The sequence below is a fragment of the Pseudophryne corroboree genome, chromosome 4 (assembly GCF_028390025.1).
Source record: "Pseudophryne corroboree isolate aPseCor3 chromosome 4, aPseCor3.hap2, whole genome shotgun sequence".
Taxonomy (NCBI): Eukaryota; Metazoa; Chordata; class Amphibia; order Anura; family Myobatrachidae; genus Pseudophryne; species Pseudophryne corroboree.
Window position 1 is genome coordinate 932,063,515 of NC_086447.1, and position 17,301 is coordinate 932,080,815.

At 50.7% G+C, this 17,301-nt stretch overlaps 1 protein-coding gene across 1 annotated transcript in view; it reads left to right on the top strand.

The window, feature by feature from the left end:
* The first annotated feature begins 11,125 nt into the window (after positions 1-11,125).
* CENPF (centromere protein F) overlaps positions 11,126-17,301 on the top strand; it is a 67,331-nt gene continuing 61,155 nt past the window's right edge. The window contains exons 1-5 of the mRNA XM_063919084.1: positions 11,126-11,383; positions 14,871-15,067; positions 15,326-15,522; positions 16,656-16,768; positions 16,853-16,944. Of these exons, the coding sequence (XP_063775154.1) occupies positions 14,906-15,067; positions 15,326-15,522; positions 16,656-16,768; positions 16,853-16,944 (564 nt within the window). The 5' untranslated portion in view covers positions 11,126-11,383; positions 14,871-14,905. The remainder of the gene's footprint in view (positions 11,384-14,870; positions 15,068-15,325; positions 15,523-16,655; positions 16,769-16,852; positions 16,945-17,301) is intronic.

Sequence of the window (17,301 nt, forward strand, 5' to 3'; positions counted from 1 at the left end):
CTTGCTTTTAGATTACTGAATTCAGCCTCACACAGGAGATCACCACAGGTGGAGCTGATTACCTCTCAGGCAGAGAACTCAGGAATACTCATAGTGCTGACAAGCTGTTTAACTCCGTGAGTGAAAAGACACAGGATCCAGGACAGATGGCAGGGGTAAGTCACCAAATATAAACCTACAGTCAGGATTGTGACAAGAGGGCCGAAATCTGTACCTTAACAGAGCCTAATTTCAGGCCCATATCCACTCCTGTCTGTAGGAAGTGGAGAAAACGACCCAGATGAAAATCTTCCGTAGGTGCATTCTTGGTTTCACACCAAGACACATATTTTCGCCAGATACGGTGATAATGCTTAACCGTCACCTCCTTCCTAGCCTTTATTAAAGTAGGGATGACCTCATCCGGAATCCCCTTTTTCGCTAGGATTCGGCGTTCAACCGCCAGGCCGTCAAACGTAACCGCGGTAAGTCTTGAAATACACAGGGCCCCTGCTGCAACAGGTCTTGCCTCAGAGGAAGAGGCCAGGGATCTCCTGTGAGCATCTCTTGTAGATCCGAGTACCAGGCCCTTCGAGGCCAGTCTGGGACAACGAGTATCGTTCGTACTCTTCTTCGTCTTATGATCCTCAACACTTTTGTGATGAGAGGAAGAGGAGGAAACACGTAGACCGATTTGAACACACACGGTGTTACCAGAGCGTCTACTGCTATTGCCTGAGGGTCCCGAGACCTGGCGCAGTACCTCCAAAGTTTTTGGTTGAGGCGTGATGCCATCATGTCTATTTGAGGAGTTCCCCAAAGACGTGTTACTTCTGCAAAGACTTCTTGATGAAGTCCCCACTCTCCTGGATGGAGATCGTGTCTGCTGAGGAAGTCTGCTTCCCAGTTGTCCACTCCCGGAATGAAGACAGCCGACAGAGCGCTTACATGATTTTCCGCCCAGCGAAGTATCCTTGTGGCTTCCGCCATCGCGACTCTGCTTCTTGTCCCGCCTTGGCGGTTCACATGAGCCACTGCTGTGACATTGTCTGATTGAATCAGAACCGGTAGGTTTCGAAGAAAACTCTCCGCTTGTCGAAGGCCGTTGTAAATGGCCCTGAGTTCCAACACATTGATGTGTAGACAGGACTCCTGGTCTGACCAAAGACCCTGAAAAGTCTTTCTCTGTGTGACCGCTCCCCATCCTCGGAGGCTCACGTCTGTGGTAACCAGGATCCAATCCTGAATTCCGAACCTGCGACCCTCCAGGAGGTGAGCACTTTGCAACCACCACAGGAGGGACACTCTGGTCCCAGGGGACAGAGTTATTTTCCGATGTAAGTGCAGATGGGACCCTGACCACTTGTCCAGAAGGTCCCATTGAAAAGTCCTCGCAAGGAACCTTCCGAAGGGAATGGCCTCGTAGGCCGCCACCATTTTCCCCAGAACTCGAGTGCATTGGTGAACTGACACCCTTTTCGGTTTTAGCAGGTCTCTGACCATGTTCTGGATGTCCTGGGCTTTCTCTATTGGGAGGAAGACCTTCATTTGTTCCGTATCCAGTATCATACCTAGGAACGGTAGTCGAGTTGTCGGAATCAACTGTGACTTCGGTAGATTTAGAATCCAACCGTGTTGCTGGAGCACTCTCAACGAGAGCGCCACACTGTTCAGCAATTTCTCCCTTGATCTCGCTTTTATCAGGAGATCGTCCAAGTATGGGATAATTGTGACTCCATGCTTGCGCAGGACCACCATCATTTCCGCCATTATCTTGGTGAAAATCCTCGGGGCCGTGGAGAGTCCAAACGGCAACGTCTGAAATTGGTAATGACAATCCTGTACAGCGAATCTCAGGTATTCCTGATGGGGGGCATATATGGGGACATGAAGGTACGCATCCTTTATGTCCAGAGACACCATAAACTCCCCCTCCTCCATGTTGGCTATTATCGCTCTGAGAGATTCCATTTTGAATTTGAATCTTTTTATGTACAGGTTTAGGGATTTCAGATTCAAAATAGGTCTGACCGAACCGTACGGTTTCGGGACCACAAATAGGGTTGAGTAGTAACCTTTTCCCTGCTGGTGCAGGGGAACCTTGATTATCACTTGCTGTATACACAGCGTTTGAATTGCAGCTAACACTATATCCCTTTCCGATGTGGAAGCTGGTAGGGCCGATTTGAAAAATCGGCGCAGGGGCACCTCCTCGAATTCCAATTTGTAACCCTGGGAAACTATTTCCAACACCCAGGGATTCAGGTCCGAACTGACCCAGGCCTGACTGAAAAGTCGAAGACGTGCCCCCACCGGTGCGGACTCCCTCAGGGGAGCCCCAGCGTCATGCTGTGGGTTTTGGAGCAGCCGGGGAGGACTTTTGTTCCTGGGCACCTGCCGAAGCAGGTACTGTCTTGCCTCTGCCCTTACCTCTGGCGAGGAAAGAGGATCCCCGACCTCTTTTGGACTTGTGCGACCGAAAGGACTGCATCTGATAGGGTGTTACTTTCTTTTGCTGTTGGGGAATATATGGTAAAAAAATTTGATTTACCTGCTGTAGCTGTGGAAACCAGGTCCGTCAGCCCATCCCCATACAATACATCACCCTTATAGGGTAGTACTTCCATATGTTTTTTGGAATCCGCATCACCCGTCCATTGGCGAGTCCATAAGGATCTTCTCGCTGAGACAGACATGGCATTGGCCCTAGAAGCTAGCAATCCAATGTCCCTTTGAGCATCCCTCATAAATAAGACTGCGTCTTTAATATGGGCTAGAGTTAGGAATATAGTATCCTTGTCCATATTATCAATTTGATCTGTCAGCTTATCTGTCCAGGCTGCAATTGCGCTACACACCCATGCCGACGCAATTGTCGGTCTTAGCACAGCACCCGTATGAGAATAAATACAAATTAAGGTAGTTTCTTGCCTGTGATCTGCAGGGTCCTTAAGGGCCGCTGTGTCAGGAGACGGTAGCGCCACTTTCTTGGACAAGCGCGTCAGGGCCTTGTCCACAGTGGGGGGTGATTCCTAAATCTCCCTATCCTGCTTAGGGAAAGGGTATGCCATATAAATTCTTTTGGGGATCTGCGGTCTCTTATCCGGAGTCTCCCAAGCTTTTCCAAAGAATTAATTTAATTCATGAGATGTGGGAAAGTTAATAATCTGTTTCCTTTCCTTAAACATGTGTACCCTTGTGTCGGGGACCGAGGGTTCATCCACAATATGCAACACATCCCTTATTGCCACAATCATACACTGAATGGATTTAGTCACCCTAGGGTACAATTTTACTTTGTCATAGTCGACACTGGAATCAGAATCCGTGTCGGTAGTAGTGTCTTGTGTTAAGGGACGCTTTTGAGACCCCGACGGGCCCTGTGAGTCGGTCCAATCCGAGGATTGACCCCCTGATGTCCCCCCCTAAATCAGCCTTATCAAGCCTTTTATGTAAAGATGCCACACTTGCATTCAACATATGCCACATGTCCATCCAATCTGGAGTCGGCACAACCGACGGGGACACACCACTCATTTGCTCCACCTCCTCCTTGGAGAAGCCTTCCGCCTCAGACATGTCGACACACACGTACCAACACCCCACACACACAGGGATTAACCTATAAGGGGACAAAACCCCAACCAGGCCCTTAGGAGAGACAGAGAGAGAGTATGCCAGCACACACCCAGCGCTTAAAAACACTGGAAAAAATATGTCCAGATAGCGCTTTTTTATATATAATATGCCAATTCCCACTCACTGCGTCGCTAATGTGCCCCCCTCCTCTTTTTTCCCGCCTGTGAAGTTCAGCAGGGGAGAGACCAGGGAGCCAGCGTATTCCTCATGCAGCTTCTGTGGAGAAAATGGCGCTGGTTAGTGCTGAGGATAAAGCCCCGCCCACCCGAAGACGGGCTTCGGTCCCAGAGATTTTTCAATAAAATGGCGGGGGATCATAGATTTACTGCCTCCGCAGCCTAATCAAACTGTATTTGGCCAAAATGTGAGGTTTATTGCTGCCCAGGGCGCCCCCCCCCTGCACCCTGCACCCTTCGGTGCTGCTCAGTGTGTATGTGACTGGGAGCAATGGCGCGCAGCGCCTTACCTCATGAAGATCTGATGTCTTTTGCCGCCTAAGATGTCTTCTGTCTTCTCATCCGGCTTCTATCTTCGGCATCTGTGAGGAGGACGGCGGCGCGGCTCCGGGACGAACCCCAGGTGAGACCTGTGTTCCGACTCCCTCTGGAGCTAATGGTGTCCAGTAGCCTTAGAAGCAGTGCCCAACTTGACAAGCCAGCTCTGCTTCTCTCCCCTCAGTCCCACGATGCAGGGAGCCTGTTGCCAACAGGACTCCCTGAAAATAAAAAACCTAACAAAATTATTTTTCCACAAAAAACTCTGGAGAGCTCTCTGCAGTGCACCCATTCTCCTCTGGGCACAAGATCTAACTGAGGTCTGGAGGAGGGGCATAGAGGGAGGAGCCAGTGCACACCCATAGTCAAAGTTCTTTTTAGGTGCCCTATCTCCTGCGGAGCCCGTCTATACCCCATGGTCCTTACGGAGTCCCCAGCATCCTCTAGGACGTAAGAGAAAAGCAGCTAGCGAGGGATCAACTCGGAATGACCCCCTATGTGCGCTGTGCCTTTGTAAAGTATGCAAGGGTGCAAATTTATAGTTTGCAGGGGGGCGCCGAACACCCTAGCACCGGCCCTGACTGCACACCCACTGCACTGCACAGCACTGTCACCTTTTACATTGATTCAGCGTCCAGACATTACTCTCCGCGATATCACCCACTCTATCCGTTACATTAGCCACCTCGGGGCTTCCAGGCCGGCAGCCCAGGTGCTGTGTTGCGGAGTCAGGGCCTCTGGGGATCTGGGCGCGGCTGTGGGGGGGAGGCACTTCTGTGACATCACACACAGAGGAGGCTCTAGGGGTCAGAGAGTATGCGGCGCAGGGAGGGCTATGAAAGCCTTCTGCTGCACCGCTTTCATGCACATCTATGCTGCTGGCCGCAGCAGCTTTTGTTCCACCTGCGCTGCGGCTAGGGACTGGGGATTGTTGATAGTGGAGGGGGCAGGTGGACTGGCAGCAGGACATAGGACGCTGCAGTAAAAGGATGTTTTTCCCTATCTACAGCGCAGAGACTTGCTGCATATACAGTGGCATACCCTCCAGCTGCACCTTTTTGGCAGGTACAGTCCCTTTTTTTATGGTCTGTACCGATTATTGACTCTCCAAGCTTCCATTGAAAGTATGGGAAAAGGGGCGTGACCACGCGGCTGTACCCCTGGCCACGCCCCCTTTTGGAATTTGTAGCGATGTTTATGTGTAAAGTGTTGGAGGGTATGTTGCTGCAGGTGCAGTGGGCCTATTTTGCGGTGTGGGCCTGGAGCTGCAGCTCCATCAGTCCCATTGCTAATCCTGCTCTGTGAAAACACAGCAGGCAAAGGGTAGAGCCTCCCATTGGATGTAACCTGTGTGGGAGGGCGTTTCTCGCCCAATCAGCTGTGGACTGGGTGTGATAGACCTGCCACTAACCCAATGAGAGCTCCTAGCCACGCCCAGCATTATACACAGGCACAAAGTCACAGATCTGGGCTATTATATAGGAGATATCTCCTTTGCATTATTCTAATAATTTTTATAGCCAAAACTCTGGAGTAAAAAGTCTATGGCAGTGGAGGCAGTGCCTCACCTGGCTAACTTTTCCGCTCATCTCTGATCAAAACTCCCCAAATTTCCAGGAGTTTATGCTGCTGCACCTATGTATAATGCCCAGATGTATATACTGCTCCACCTGTGTATAATGCCCAGATGTATATGCTGCTGCACCTGTGTATAATGCCCAGATGTACCCTTTGGCTCATATATTGTGTGTAAATCTGGCTATGGGGCCAGCTAGTGCCTCCTGATCCATTTAGCTCACCGCACTTCCCTACCTCACACTGCCAGATACACAAATGCCCCCACTGTGTCAGATATACATTGCCCTCAGTGCCAGGTACACATGTGCCCCCACAGTGCCAGATATGCCCCCAGTGCCAGATACACATGTCCCCCCAGTGCCAGATATGCCCCCAGTGCCAGATACACATGTCCCACCAGTGCCAAATATGCCCCCAGTCCCAGATACACATGTCACCCCAGTGCCAGATACACATGTTCCCCCAGTGCCAGATATGCTCCCAGTGCCAGATACACATGCCCCCCCAGTGCCAGATATGCCCCCAGTGCCAGATACACATGTCCCCCCAGTGTCAGATATGCCCACAGTGCCAGGTATGCCCCCAGTGCCAGGTATACATGCCCCCCTTCCCCTGCTGCTCACCGCTGCTGCTGGTGTCTTGATCCTGTGTGTGTGTGAGGGGAGGAGAGCGCAGCCTGCGCCTCTCCTGCCCCTCAGTCGGTGCGGGTGTCACTGTCTTCCTTCAATTCAGCGCCATCCGTGAGCCAATCAAAGCTTGCGGTCTGGCAGCCTTGGCTGACACGGCCCAATACAGATGGTGACAAATCAGGGTAGGATAGGTAGATCTGAGTGTCATCCGCATACAGATGATACTGAAATCCAATAGAGCTGATTAGTTTATTGAGAGATGAGGTATAGATAGGGAAAAGCAGAGGACCTAAGACTGAGCCTTGCGGTACTCCAACTGATAGAGGTAGAGAAGAGGAGGCGGAATCAGAGAAGTGAACATTGAAGGAGGGATTAGATAGGAACCAAGAGAGGACCGTGTCCTGAAGACCTAGGGATTGTAGTGTCTGTATGAGAAGAGAGTGGTCACAGTGTCACATGCAGCAGAGAGATCTAGGAGAATAAGAAGTGAGTAATGGCCTTTAGATTTAGCAGTGACCAACTGATTACTCCCATTCTGAAAAAAAACAAAATTCTGACCCTAACTCTCTCATACTACCGTCCCATCTCTCAGCTCCCATTCCTCTCTATCGTCCCATCTCTCAGCTCCCATTCCTCTCTACCGTCCCATCTCTCAGCTCCCATTCCTCTCTACCGTCCCATCTCTCATCTCCCATTCCTCTCTACCGTCCCATCTCTCATTCCTCTCTACCGTCCCATCTCTCATCTCCCATTCCTCTCTACCGTCCCATCTCTCAGCTCCCATTCCTCTCTACCGTCCCATCTCTCATTCCTCTCTCCCGTCCCATCTCTCATTCCTCTCTCCCGTCCCATCTCTAAGCTCCCATTCCTCTCTCCCGTCCCATCTCTGAGCTCCCATTCCTCTCTACCGTCCCATCTCTCAGCTCCCATTCCTCTCTATCGTCCCATCTCTCAGCTCCCATTCCTCTCTACCGTCCCATCTCTCAGCTCCCATTCCTCTCTCCCGTCCCATCTCTCAGCTCCCATTCCTCTCTACCGTCCCATCTCTCATTCCTCTCTACCGTCCCATCTCCCATTCCTCTCTACCGTCCCATCTCTCATCTCCCATTCCTCTCTACCGTCCCATCTCTCATCTCCCATTCCTCTCTACCGTCCCATCTCTCAGCTTCCATTCCTCTCTACCATCCCATCTCTCATCTCCCATTCCTCTCTACCATCCCATCTCTCATCTCCCATTCCTCTCTACCGTCCCATCTCTCATCTCCCATTCCTCTCTACGGTCCCATCTCTCAGCTTCCGTTCCTCTCTACCGTCCCATCTCTCATCTCCCATTCCTCTCTACCGTCCCATCTCTCATTCCTCTCTACCGTCCCATCTCTCAGCTCCCATTCCTCTCTCCCGTCCCATCTCTCAGCTCCCATTCCTCTCTACCGTCCCATCTCTCATTCCTCTCTACCGTCCCATCTCCCATTCCTCTCTACCGTCCCATCTCCCATTCCTCTCTACCGTCCCATCTCTCATCTCCCATTCCTCTCTACCGTCCCATCTCTCATTCCTCTCTACCGTCCCATCTCTCATCTCCCATTCCTCTCTACCGTCCCATCTCTCATCTCCCATTCCTCTCTACCGTCCCATCTCCCATTCCTCTCTACCGTCCCATCTCTCATCTCCCATTCCTCTCTACCGTCCCATCTCCCATTCCTCTCTACCGTCCCATCTCTCATTCCTCTCTACCGTCCCATCTCTCAGCTCCCATTCCTCTCTACCGTCCCATCTCTCAGCTCCCATTCCTCTCTACTGTCCCAGCTCCCATTCCTCTCTACCGTCCCATCTCTCAGCTCCCATTCCTCTCTACCGTCCCATCTCTCATTCCTCTCTCCCGTCCCATCTCTCATTCCTCTCTCCCGTCCCATCTCTAAGCTCCCATTCCTCTCTCCCGTCCCATCTCTGAGCTCCCATTCCTCTCTACCGTCCCATCTCTCAGCTCCCATTCCTCTCTATCGTCCCATCTCTCAGCTCCCATTCCTCTCTACCGTCCCATCTCTCAGCTCCCATTCCTCTCTCCCGTCCCATCTCTCAGCTCCCATTCCTCTCTACCGTCCCATCTCTCATTCCTCTCTACCGTCCCATCTCCCATTCCTCTCTACCGTCCCATCTCTCATCTCCCATTCCTCTCTACCGTCCCATCTCTCATCTCCCATTCCTCTCTACCGTCCCATCTCTCAGCTTCCATTCCTCTCTACCATCCCATCTCTCATCTCCCATTCCTCTCTACCATCCCATCTCTCATCTCCCATTCCTCTCTACCGTCCCATCTCTCATCTCCCATTCCTCTCTACGGTCCCATCTCTCAGCTTCCGTTCCTCTCTACCGTCCCATCTCTCATCTCCCATTCCTCTCTACCGTCCCATCTCTCATTCCTCTCTACCGTCCCATCTCTCAGCTCCCATTCCTCTCTCCCGTCCCATCTCTCAGCTCCCATTCCTCTCTACCGTCCCATCTCTCATTCCTCTCTACCGTCCCATCTCCCATTCCTCTCTACCGTCCCATCTCCCATTCCTCTCTACCGTCCCATCTCTCATCTCCCATTCCTCTCTACCGTCCCATCTCTCATTCCTCTCTACCGTCCCATCTCTCATCTCCCATTCCTCTCTACCGTCCCATCTCTCATCTCCCATTCCTCTCTACCGTCCCATCTCCCATTCCTCTCTACCGTCCCATCTCTCATCTCCCATTCCTCTCTACCGTCCCATCTCCCATTCCTCTCTACCGTCCCATCTCTCATTCCTCTCTACCGTCCCATCTCTCAGCTCCCATTCCTCTCTACCGTCCCATCTCTCAGCTCCCATTCCTCTCTACTGTCCCAGCTCCCATTCCTCTCTACCGTCCCATCTCTCAGCTCCCATTCCTCTCTACCGTCCCATCTCTCATTCCTCTCTCCCGTCCCATCTCTCATTCCTCTCTCCCGTCCCATCTCTAAGCTCCCATTCCTCTCTCCCGTCCCATCTCTGAGCTCCCATTCCTCTCTACCGTCCCATCTCTCAGCTCCCATTCCTCTCTATCGTCCCATCTCTCAGCTCCCATTCCTCTCTACCGTCCCATCTCTCAGCTCCCATTCCTCTCTCCCGTCCCATCTCTCAGCTCCCATTCCTCTCTACCGTCCCATCTCTCATTCCTCTCTACCGTCCCATCTCCCATTCCTCTCTACCGTCCCATCTCTCATCTCCCATTCCTCTCTACCGTCCCATCTCTCATCTCCCATTCCTCTCTACCGTCCCATCTCTCAGCTTCCATTCCTCTCTACCATCCCATCTCTCATCTCCCATTCCTCTCTACCATCCCATCTCTCATCTCCCATTCCTCTCTACCGTCCCATCTCTCATCTCCCATTCCTCTCTACGGTCCCATCTCTCAGCTTCCGTTCCTCTCTACCGTCCCATCTCTCATCTCCCATTCCTCTCTACCGTCCCATCTCTCATTCCTCTCTACCGTCCCATCTCTCAGCTCCCATTCCTCTCTCCCGTCCCATCTCTCAGCTCCCATTCCTCTCTACCGTCCCATCTCTCATTCCTCTCTACCGTCCCATCTCCCATTCCTCTCTACCGTCCCATCTCCCATTCCTCTCTACCGTCCCATCTCTCATCTCCCATTCCTCTCTACCGTCCCATCTCTCATCTCCCATTCCTCTCTACCGTCCCATCTCCCATTCCTCTCTACCGTCCCATCTCTCATCTCCCATTCCTCTCTACCGTCCCATCTCTCATCTCCCATTCCTCTCTACCGTCCCATCTCTCATTCCTCTCTACCGTCCCATCTCCCATTCCTCTCTACCGTCCCATCTCTCATTCCTCTCTACCGTCCCATCTCTCAGCTCCCATTCCTCTCTACCGTCCCATCTCTCAGCTCCCATTCCTCTCTACTGTCCCAGCTCCCATTCCTCTCTCCCGTCCCATCTCTCAGCTCCCATGCCTCTCTCCCGTCCCATCTCTCAGCTCCCATGCCCCTCCAAGCTACTTGAGAGATTTGTCTACACTCGCCTCACACACTTTCTTAAATCACACAACTTATTGGACCCACATCAGTCAGGCTTTCATCCCAACACTCCACAGAGACAGCACTGATACTTGTGAGGGTATAGGCTCAAGAGCAGCCACGTGCCCTGGAGATGACGCAGACTGCAACCGCGCTGCAGCAAATCGTGATGCTCACAAATTTTCGATATTGCGTTAAAAGTTTTTTTTTTTAGAAAGCATCAATTCAGATGTGGTGATCCCGTGCCAATCTGGAATATCGATACGGGACCGGCCATTGGCCGTCTCTATGGATAAGTGTTCAGCGGGGGAGTAGATATATGGTTCCGCATCACCTCAGCGGCTCCTCCTCCTAGTTACTGTTACACTCCGGTTCCTCGTATATGTCCCGGCACTGTGGTGCATTCATGTCACATTTAATGTGCGCCACGCATGTTAGCTGTAGCGTGCGCACACACCGCAGTTACGCCATTACATCATATCAGGCTTTCTTTATAAAGAAAAGAGAATCCCCCAGCCAGCCAGGAATAAGTGTCAGGCTTCCCAGGCAGCTCTGGCACTCACTGTGCCCAATAACAGGTCCTGGGTTACAGTAACTCACTGCTGCCCCCAGGAACCTCCCAAAATCTCAGTATGGCCTCCTCATCATACTGTGCTATGTTACTATACACAACAGCCGCCATCTTTTAAACTCCGCGCGAAGCCTCCTAATTGGTCCTCCTGCCAGTAACTGGCGGCCAATCGCACGCCCCTTCCCGGCAGCCAACCGCGGGCAGTGTTACAAACCCCCTGGCTGATTTGAACTGTAGCCACGCCCCCTCCGCTTTGCTGATCCACTGATGTGTCCGGGGCGGGGAGAGGGGGCGGCCTGTTTTGCTGCACTCTGACCAATCAGCGGCTGCGTGCGCTTGCGTGCGGGCCAATGGCAGCGGACGTTACATCGGTTTGTGTTGTGTGAGCGGCGCGGTGGTTAGTTACACGGAGTGAGTGAGGAGGCTGACGGGCGCTGCCGCCGGGCTGCAGCGGGTGACAGGTGAGTGCGGGCTCCCCTGAGTGTGGTCTCCCATATACTTATGCCGGGCTCATATAGATACCAGCTGTCACCGTGTGCTGCTGCAGTACTACAAGTCCCAGCATGGTCAGGCAGATCTGTAGCAGCCGGTGTGACATTACAGTGATGTGAGCTCCTAGCTGCCCATATACAGACCTTACACCATTGGCTGAGCGTGTCCTCGGTGTAACAATGTATCACATATGTATCTGCTGCACTACAAGTCCCAGCATGGCCAGGCAGATCAGTAGCAGCCGGTGTGACATTACAGTGATGTGAGCTCCTAGCTGCCCATATACAGCCCTTACACCAATGGCTGAGCGTGTCCTCCGTGTAACAATGTATCACATATGTATCTGCTGCTGCACTACAAGTCCCAGCATGGCCAGGCAGATCAGTAACAGCCGGTGTGACATTACAGTGATGTGAGCTCCTAGCTGCCCATATACAGCCCTTACACCAATGGCTGAGCGTGTCCTCCGTGTAACAATGTATCACATATGTATCTGCTGCACTACAAGTCCCAGCATGGCCAGGCAGATCAGTAGCAGCCGGTGTGACATTACAGTGATGTGAGCTCCTAGCTGCCCATATACAGCCCTTACACCAATGGCTGAGCGTGTCCTCAGTGTAACAATGTATCTCATATGTATCTGCTGCTGCACTACAAGTCCCAGCATGGCCAGGCAGATCAGTAACAGCCGGTGTGACATTACAGTGATGTGAGCTCCTAGCTGCCCATATACAGCCCTTACACCAATGGCTGAGCGTGTCCTCCGTGTAACAATGTATCACATATGTATCTGCTGCACTACAAGTCCCAGCATGGCCAGGCAGATCAGTAGCAGCCGGTGTGACATTACAGTGATGTGAGCTCCTAGCTGCCCATATACAGCCCTTACACCAATGGCTGAGCGTGTCCTCCGTGTAACAATGTATCACATATGTATCTGCTGCACTACAAGTCCCAGCATGGCCAGGCAGATCAGTAACAGCCGGTGTGACATTACAGTGATGTGAGCTCCTAGCTGCCCATATACAGCCCTTACACCAATGGCTGAGCGTGTCCTCCGTGTAACAATGTATCTCATATGTATCTGCTGCTGCACTACAAGTCCCAGCATGGCCAGGCAGATCAGTAACAGCCGGTGTGACATTACAGTGATGTGAGCTCCTAGCTGCCCATATACAGCCCTTACACCAATGGCTGAGCGTGTCCTCCGTGTAACAATGTATCACATATGTATCTGCTGCTGTAGCACTACAAGTCCCAGCATGGCCAGGCAGATCAGTAACAGCCGGTGTGATATGTGAATGGCTGAGCGTGTCCTCGGTGTAACAATGTATCACATATGTATCGGGCAGTGATCACCCCTCTCTGGGGCAGTTTTTGGTTACAAGCCTATGGAGAGGCGGCTCACTGGCGCTTGTAGATGATGTCATCTCCTAGCGTCGGCAGAGGTGCAGCCTGCAGAGTAAATGTGACGTCGGGTCGCTGTGACACGGTGTGAATCCCTTGTTCGGTGTCCACGCCTGGACCCGGGTCGCCAGTGTAAAAGGGGAATAAGTGGAAAGCAGATGATAACAAGTTCCTGCGGATAGCGCTATGGCTGCTCACCAGTCCCGCCACCGGATGTCCTCGAGCATGTGCCGTCTGCGGTGAGGTCTCACAATCTGATGGGATCTTGCGGCCGCCTAGGAGACATTCTGTATTGCAGTAGGCGACAGATCGCCGGAGGGGTGGGTTACTGGGAGGATATGTATCAAGCCTTGGCGAGAGAGAAAGTACCAACCAATCAGCTCCTATTGACAGATATGAGCTGATTGGTTGGTACTCTCCAAGCTTTGATTCAGCTCCCCCTCTGTTTCTAATATGTTCCAGAGCGAGGGCAAGCTGCGGTAAGTGGCGACACGTGGTGATGTCACTTAGCGCGGAGATCAGGGACAGGATAATACATCTCCCCCAATGTATCACCTTTCTGACTGTCTGCGTTACACATGTCCGCACTGTGATATACAGATGACTCGTTTTTTACTATGGCTTCAGTTGCGGCAAATAACCCGGCCTCTCTGAGCGCCAGTTCCCGTGCACTCACGTTCTTATTCACATAAAACAACGAGGAGCGACAACTGCGCAGCTAGTGTACACTGACCACTGGGGTAGCGCGACGTCTGTACATCTGTGTGAGACCTTTATCTGTAACGCGGGCTCTGATGCGAGCGTCCGCGGCTGTTCCTAACGCCGAGTAATGCACTTCATCTGCAACTGTGTACGTGTATATAATTCCTCTGCGGTTACATTCGCAGCTCAGCGTCACGTGAGCACAAAATGGAAAGAAAAATATGGTGTGTTGCTCTTTCGGAGCATCTCAATGCGCTGGGCGTATCGCCATGTGGCGTAAAGATGTGTATGAGGACACACCTGTACAAAGCAAAGTGACAGGGCTAGGATATATAAGGTAAGAGAGTGCCTCTCGGCCGTTGCAGGCAAGGCACGTTGCACCTAGGTGGTCATTCCGAGTTGTTTGCTCTGTAATTTTCTTCGCATCGCAGCGATTTTCCGCTAATTGCGCAATGTTCGCACTGCGCCAAGTAAATTTGCTATGCAGTTAGGAATTTTATTCACGGCATTACAAGGTTTTTTCTTCGTTCTGGTGATCGTAATGTGATTGACAGGAAGTGGGTGTTTCTGGGCGGAAACTGGCCGTTTTATGGGGGTGTGTGAAAAAACGCTGCAGTTTCTGGGAAAAACGCGGGAGTGTCTGAAGAAACGGGGGAGTGTCTGGGCGAACGCTGGGAGTGTTTGTGACGTCAAACCAGGAACGAAACTGACTGAACTGATCGCAGTGTAGGAGTAAGTCTGGAGCTACTCAGAAACTGCTAAGAAGTGTCTATTCGCAAATCTGCTAATCTTTCGTTCGCAATTTTACTATGCTAAGATTCACTCCCAGTAGGCGGCGGCTTAGCGTGTGCAAAGCTGCTAAAAGCAGCTTGCGAGCGCACAACTCGGAATGAAGGCCCTAGTTCCCCCATACCTGCAGTGCTCATGATCAGTTGAGATCACTTATGGTGCTACTGGTACAATTTGATAGTAGTGTCTCTTTCTGTACTTGTATATAACAAGTATAAAATGGACACAGAGTCCCTAATTTGAGCAATATTCCTATGTATGGTTATCGTATCTGCTTGTGGATTGTATGAGTAGTAAAATAGTGCACACCTATTACACAAAGAATATGTCAGTCATCAGGGACTTCCACAGTGGAGCTGTTTTGAGTGTGAGAGGAACATGCCGCAAATACAGGAGAACATACAAACTCCACACATATATGGCCAAGGTTGCATTTGAACCTATGTCCTATGTGCTTTGATGCAGAAGTGCTAGCCACTGTGCCACCAATTACCTATGTTATTTATTCTCCTTATGTAAAGCTCTATTACGTAATCTTGTTTTTCTTTTCCATTTCAGATATTTGATTGGAGGCGTTGCCGCATAGCAGGACCATGAGTTGGGTGGTGGAAGAGTGGAAGGAGGGTCTGCCCACGAAGACCCTGCACAAGATACAGGAGCTGGAGGGTCAGGTGGACAAACTGAAGAAGGACCGCCAGCAGCGTCAGTTCCAACTGGAGTCTCTGGAGGCGGCCATACAGAAACAGAAACAAAAGGTAGGACGACGGGAGAGAGTAACAGCGCCGACGCGGGAAGTATGATTGCGCTGGCCTCATCCTTTCCGTCATCATGGTTATCTGCTGCGCTCTGGCCTCAGACAGACGATTGGTCGGTTAATAAACACGCGTACAGCATTTGTCTCGTGACACGCCAAAGCTGCGACGTGAAGTGCACCATGCGCCCAAACAAACAGGATCGGGATATCCTGTGGCTTCTATTAATTGTTTTCTCTATGTTGTGGCTGCACGGAACAGGTTGAAAGTGAGAAAGGAGAAGTAACTGCGCTGAAAAGAGAGAACCAGAGTTTAATAGAATTATGTGACAACCTGGAGAAGACCAGACAGAAACTGACCCACGAACAGCAGGTGAAAGAGACTCAGGTCAACATCCTAGAGGGGCAGCTGGGCGCCAGCAAGAAACACATCGAGAAGCTGGAGCAGGAGCTGAAAAGGTTAGCATGTTGGGTAACATACATGTAAGACGTTACTATGTGCAGTTAGCATACAGACCGCATGCATGCATACAGCCAATTATTCAGTCGTACAGCTGTCTAGATAAATGTTTCATTTAATTTGAATTCAAAATCTACAATGCTGGCCTCTAATGTGGTAGCATCGACCAAAGTGTTTTATTGTATCATGGGTGGTCATTCCGAGTTGTTCGCTCGCTAGCAGTTTTTAGCAGCCGTGCAAACGCTATGCCGCCTCCCACTGGGAGTGTATCTTAGCTTAGCAGAAGTGCGATCGAAACGATCGCAGAGCGGCTGCAAAGTTTTTTTTTGTGCAGTTTCAGAGTAACTCAAAACCTACTCAGCGCTTGCGATCACTTCAGACTGTTCAGTTCCTGTTTTGACGTCACACACCCGCCCTGCGTTCGCCCAGCCACGCCTGCGTTTTTCCTGGCACGTCTGCGTGTTTCCAAACACCCCCTGAAAACGGTCAGTTGACACACAGAAACGCCCTCTTCATGTCAATCACTCTGCGGCCACCAGTGCGACTGAAATGCTTAGCTAGACCTTGTGTGAAACTACATAGTTCGTTGTAATAGTACGACGCGCGTGCACATTGCGCCGCATACGCAGAAGTGTCGTTTTTTTTGCCTCATCGCTTCACAGCGAATGAATGCAGCTAGCGATCAACTCGGAATGACCACCATTGTGCGGACCTCAGAACTGCACAATTGTAGCAGGACTACAATTGTGCAGTTCTGAGGTCAGCACAATGATACAATAAAACACTGTGGTCGAATGCTACCAAATAACAATCCTGTCACAATTAAAGGGTTTGGAGTGTGACCCAGTGGCAGGAGAAAAGTAGACATTATTGTGGAGTACTCATTGGTCCAGAAGATAGATCTATCTATCTATCTATCTATCTATCTATCTATCTATCTATCTATCTATCTATCTATCTATCTATCTATCTATCTATCTATCTATCTATCTATGTGTGGTGTGTCATTCCACCTGGGCACAAATAGGCAAAGGGCGTTTTGTAGGCACAATCCGGTTGTTATTATTATGCCAGTATACGTTGCTTGCTTACTGACTGTTTGTCTTGTAACGTTGGCATCTCTGTGATACAGGTATAAGAATGACTTGGAGAGAAGCCAGCAATCGTTTAATGCCGGGGACATGTCTGTCTGCGTTACTCCTCAGAAGAGTGTTACTGTCTCATTTACACCCGTTACGTTCAGCGGTAAGTGTCATTTTCCCTTTCTTATTGGCAATTAAATTGCTACTGAAAGAGAAGATTGTGTAACGCAGTCCTTCTGTTTGTCAGATCCTAAGTACGAGGAGCTGCAGGAGAAGTACGGCGCCGAGGTGGAAGAGAGGAAGAGGCTGGAAACAGAGCTAAAACTTCTTCAGATTAAAGTAAGAATTATAATATTGGATGAATGAAATCACTTTTCCCGGAGTGACATCGCCCCCTAGTGTATATATCTTTACCCACTATGTATAATATAAGACGTTCTGGGAGTACAGGTTGTATATAATAGCCCGCAGCTGTGAGATTACGGCCACTTATCTGCTATATATAAAGTGGAGGTTTTGTAAAAGGCAAAACCAGGTTGTTTTTGGCTTTTAAAAAATTACCACATTCATTATACAGTAGCTGTTAAACCGCTGAAATGTCGCCGCTGCCTGCAACTTGCAGGTGTGTAAATATATATATATATATATATATATATATAGTGTTCACTCTAGCAGTGAAAAGGGGCATGGCGCTGG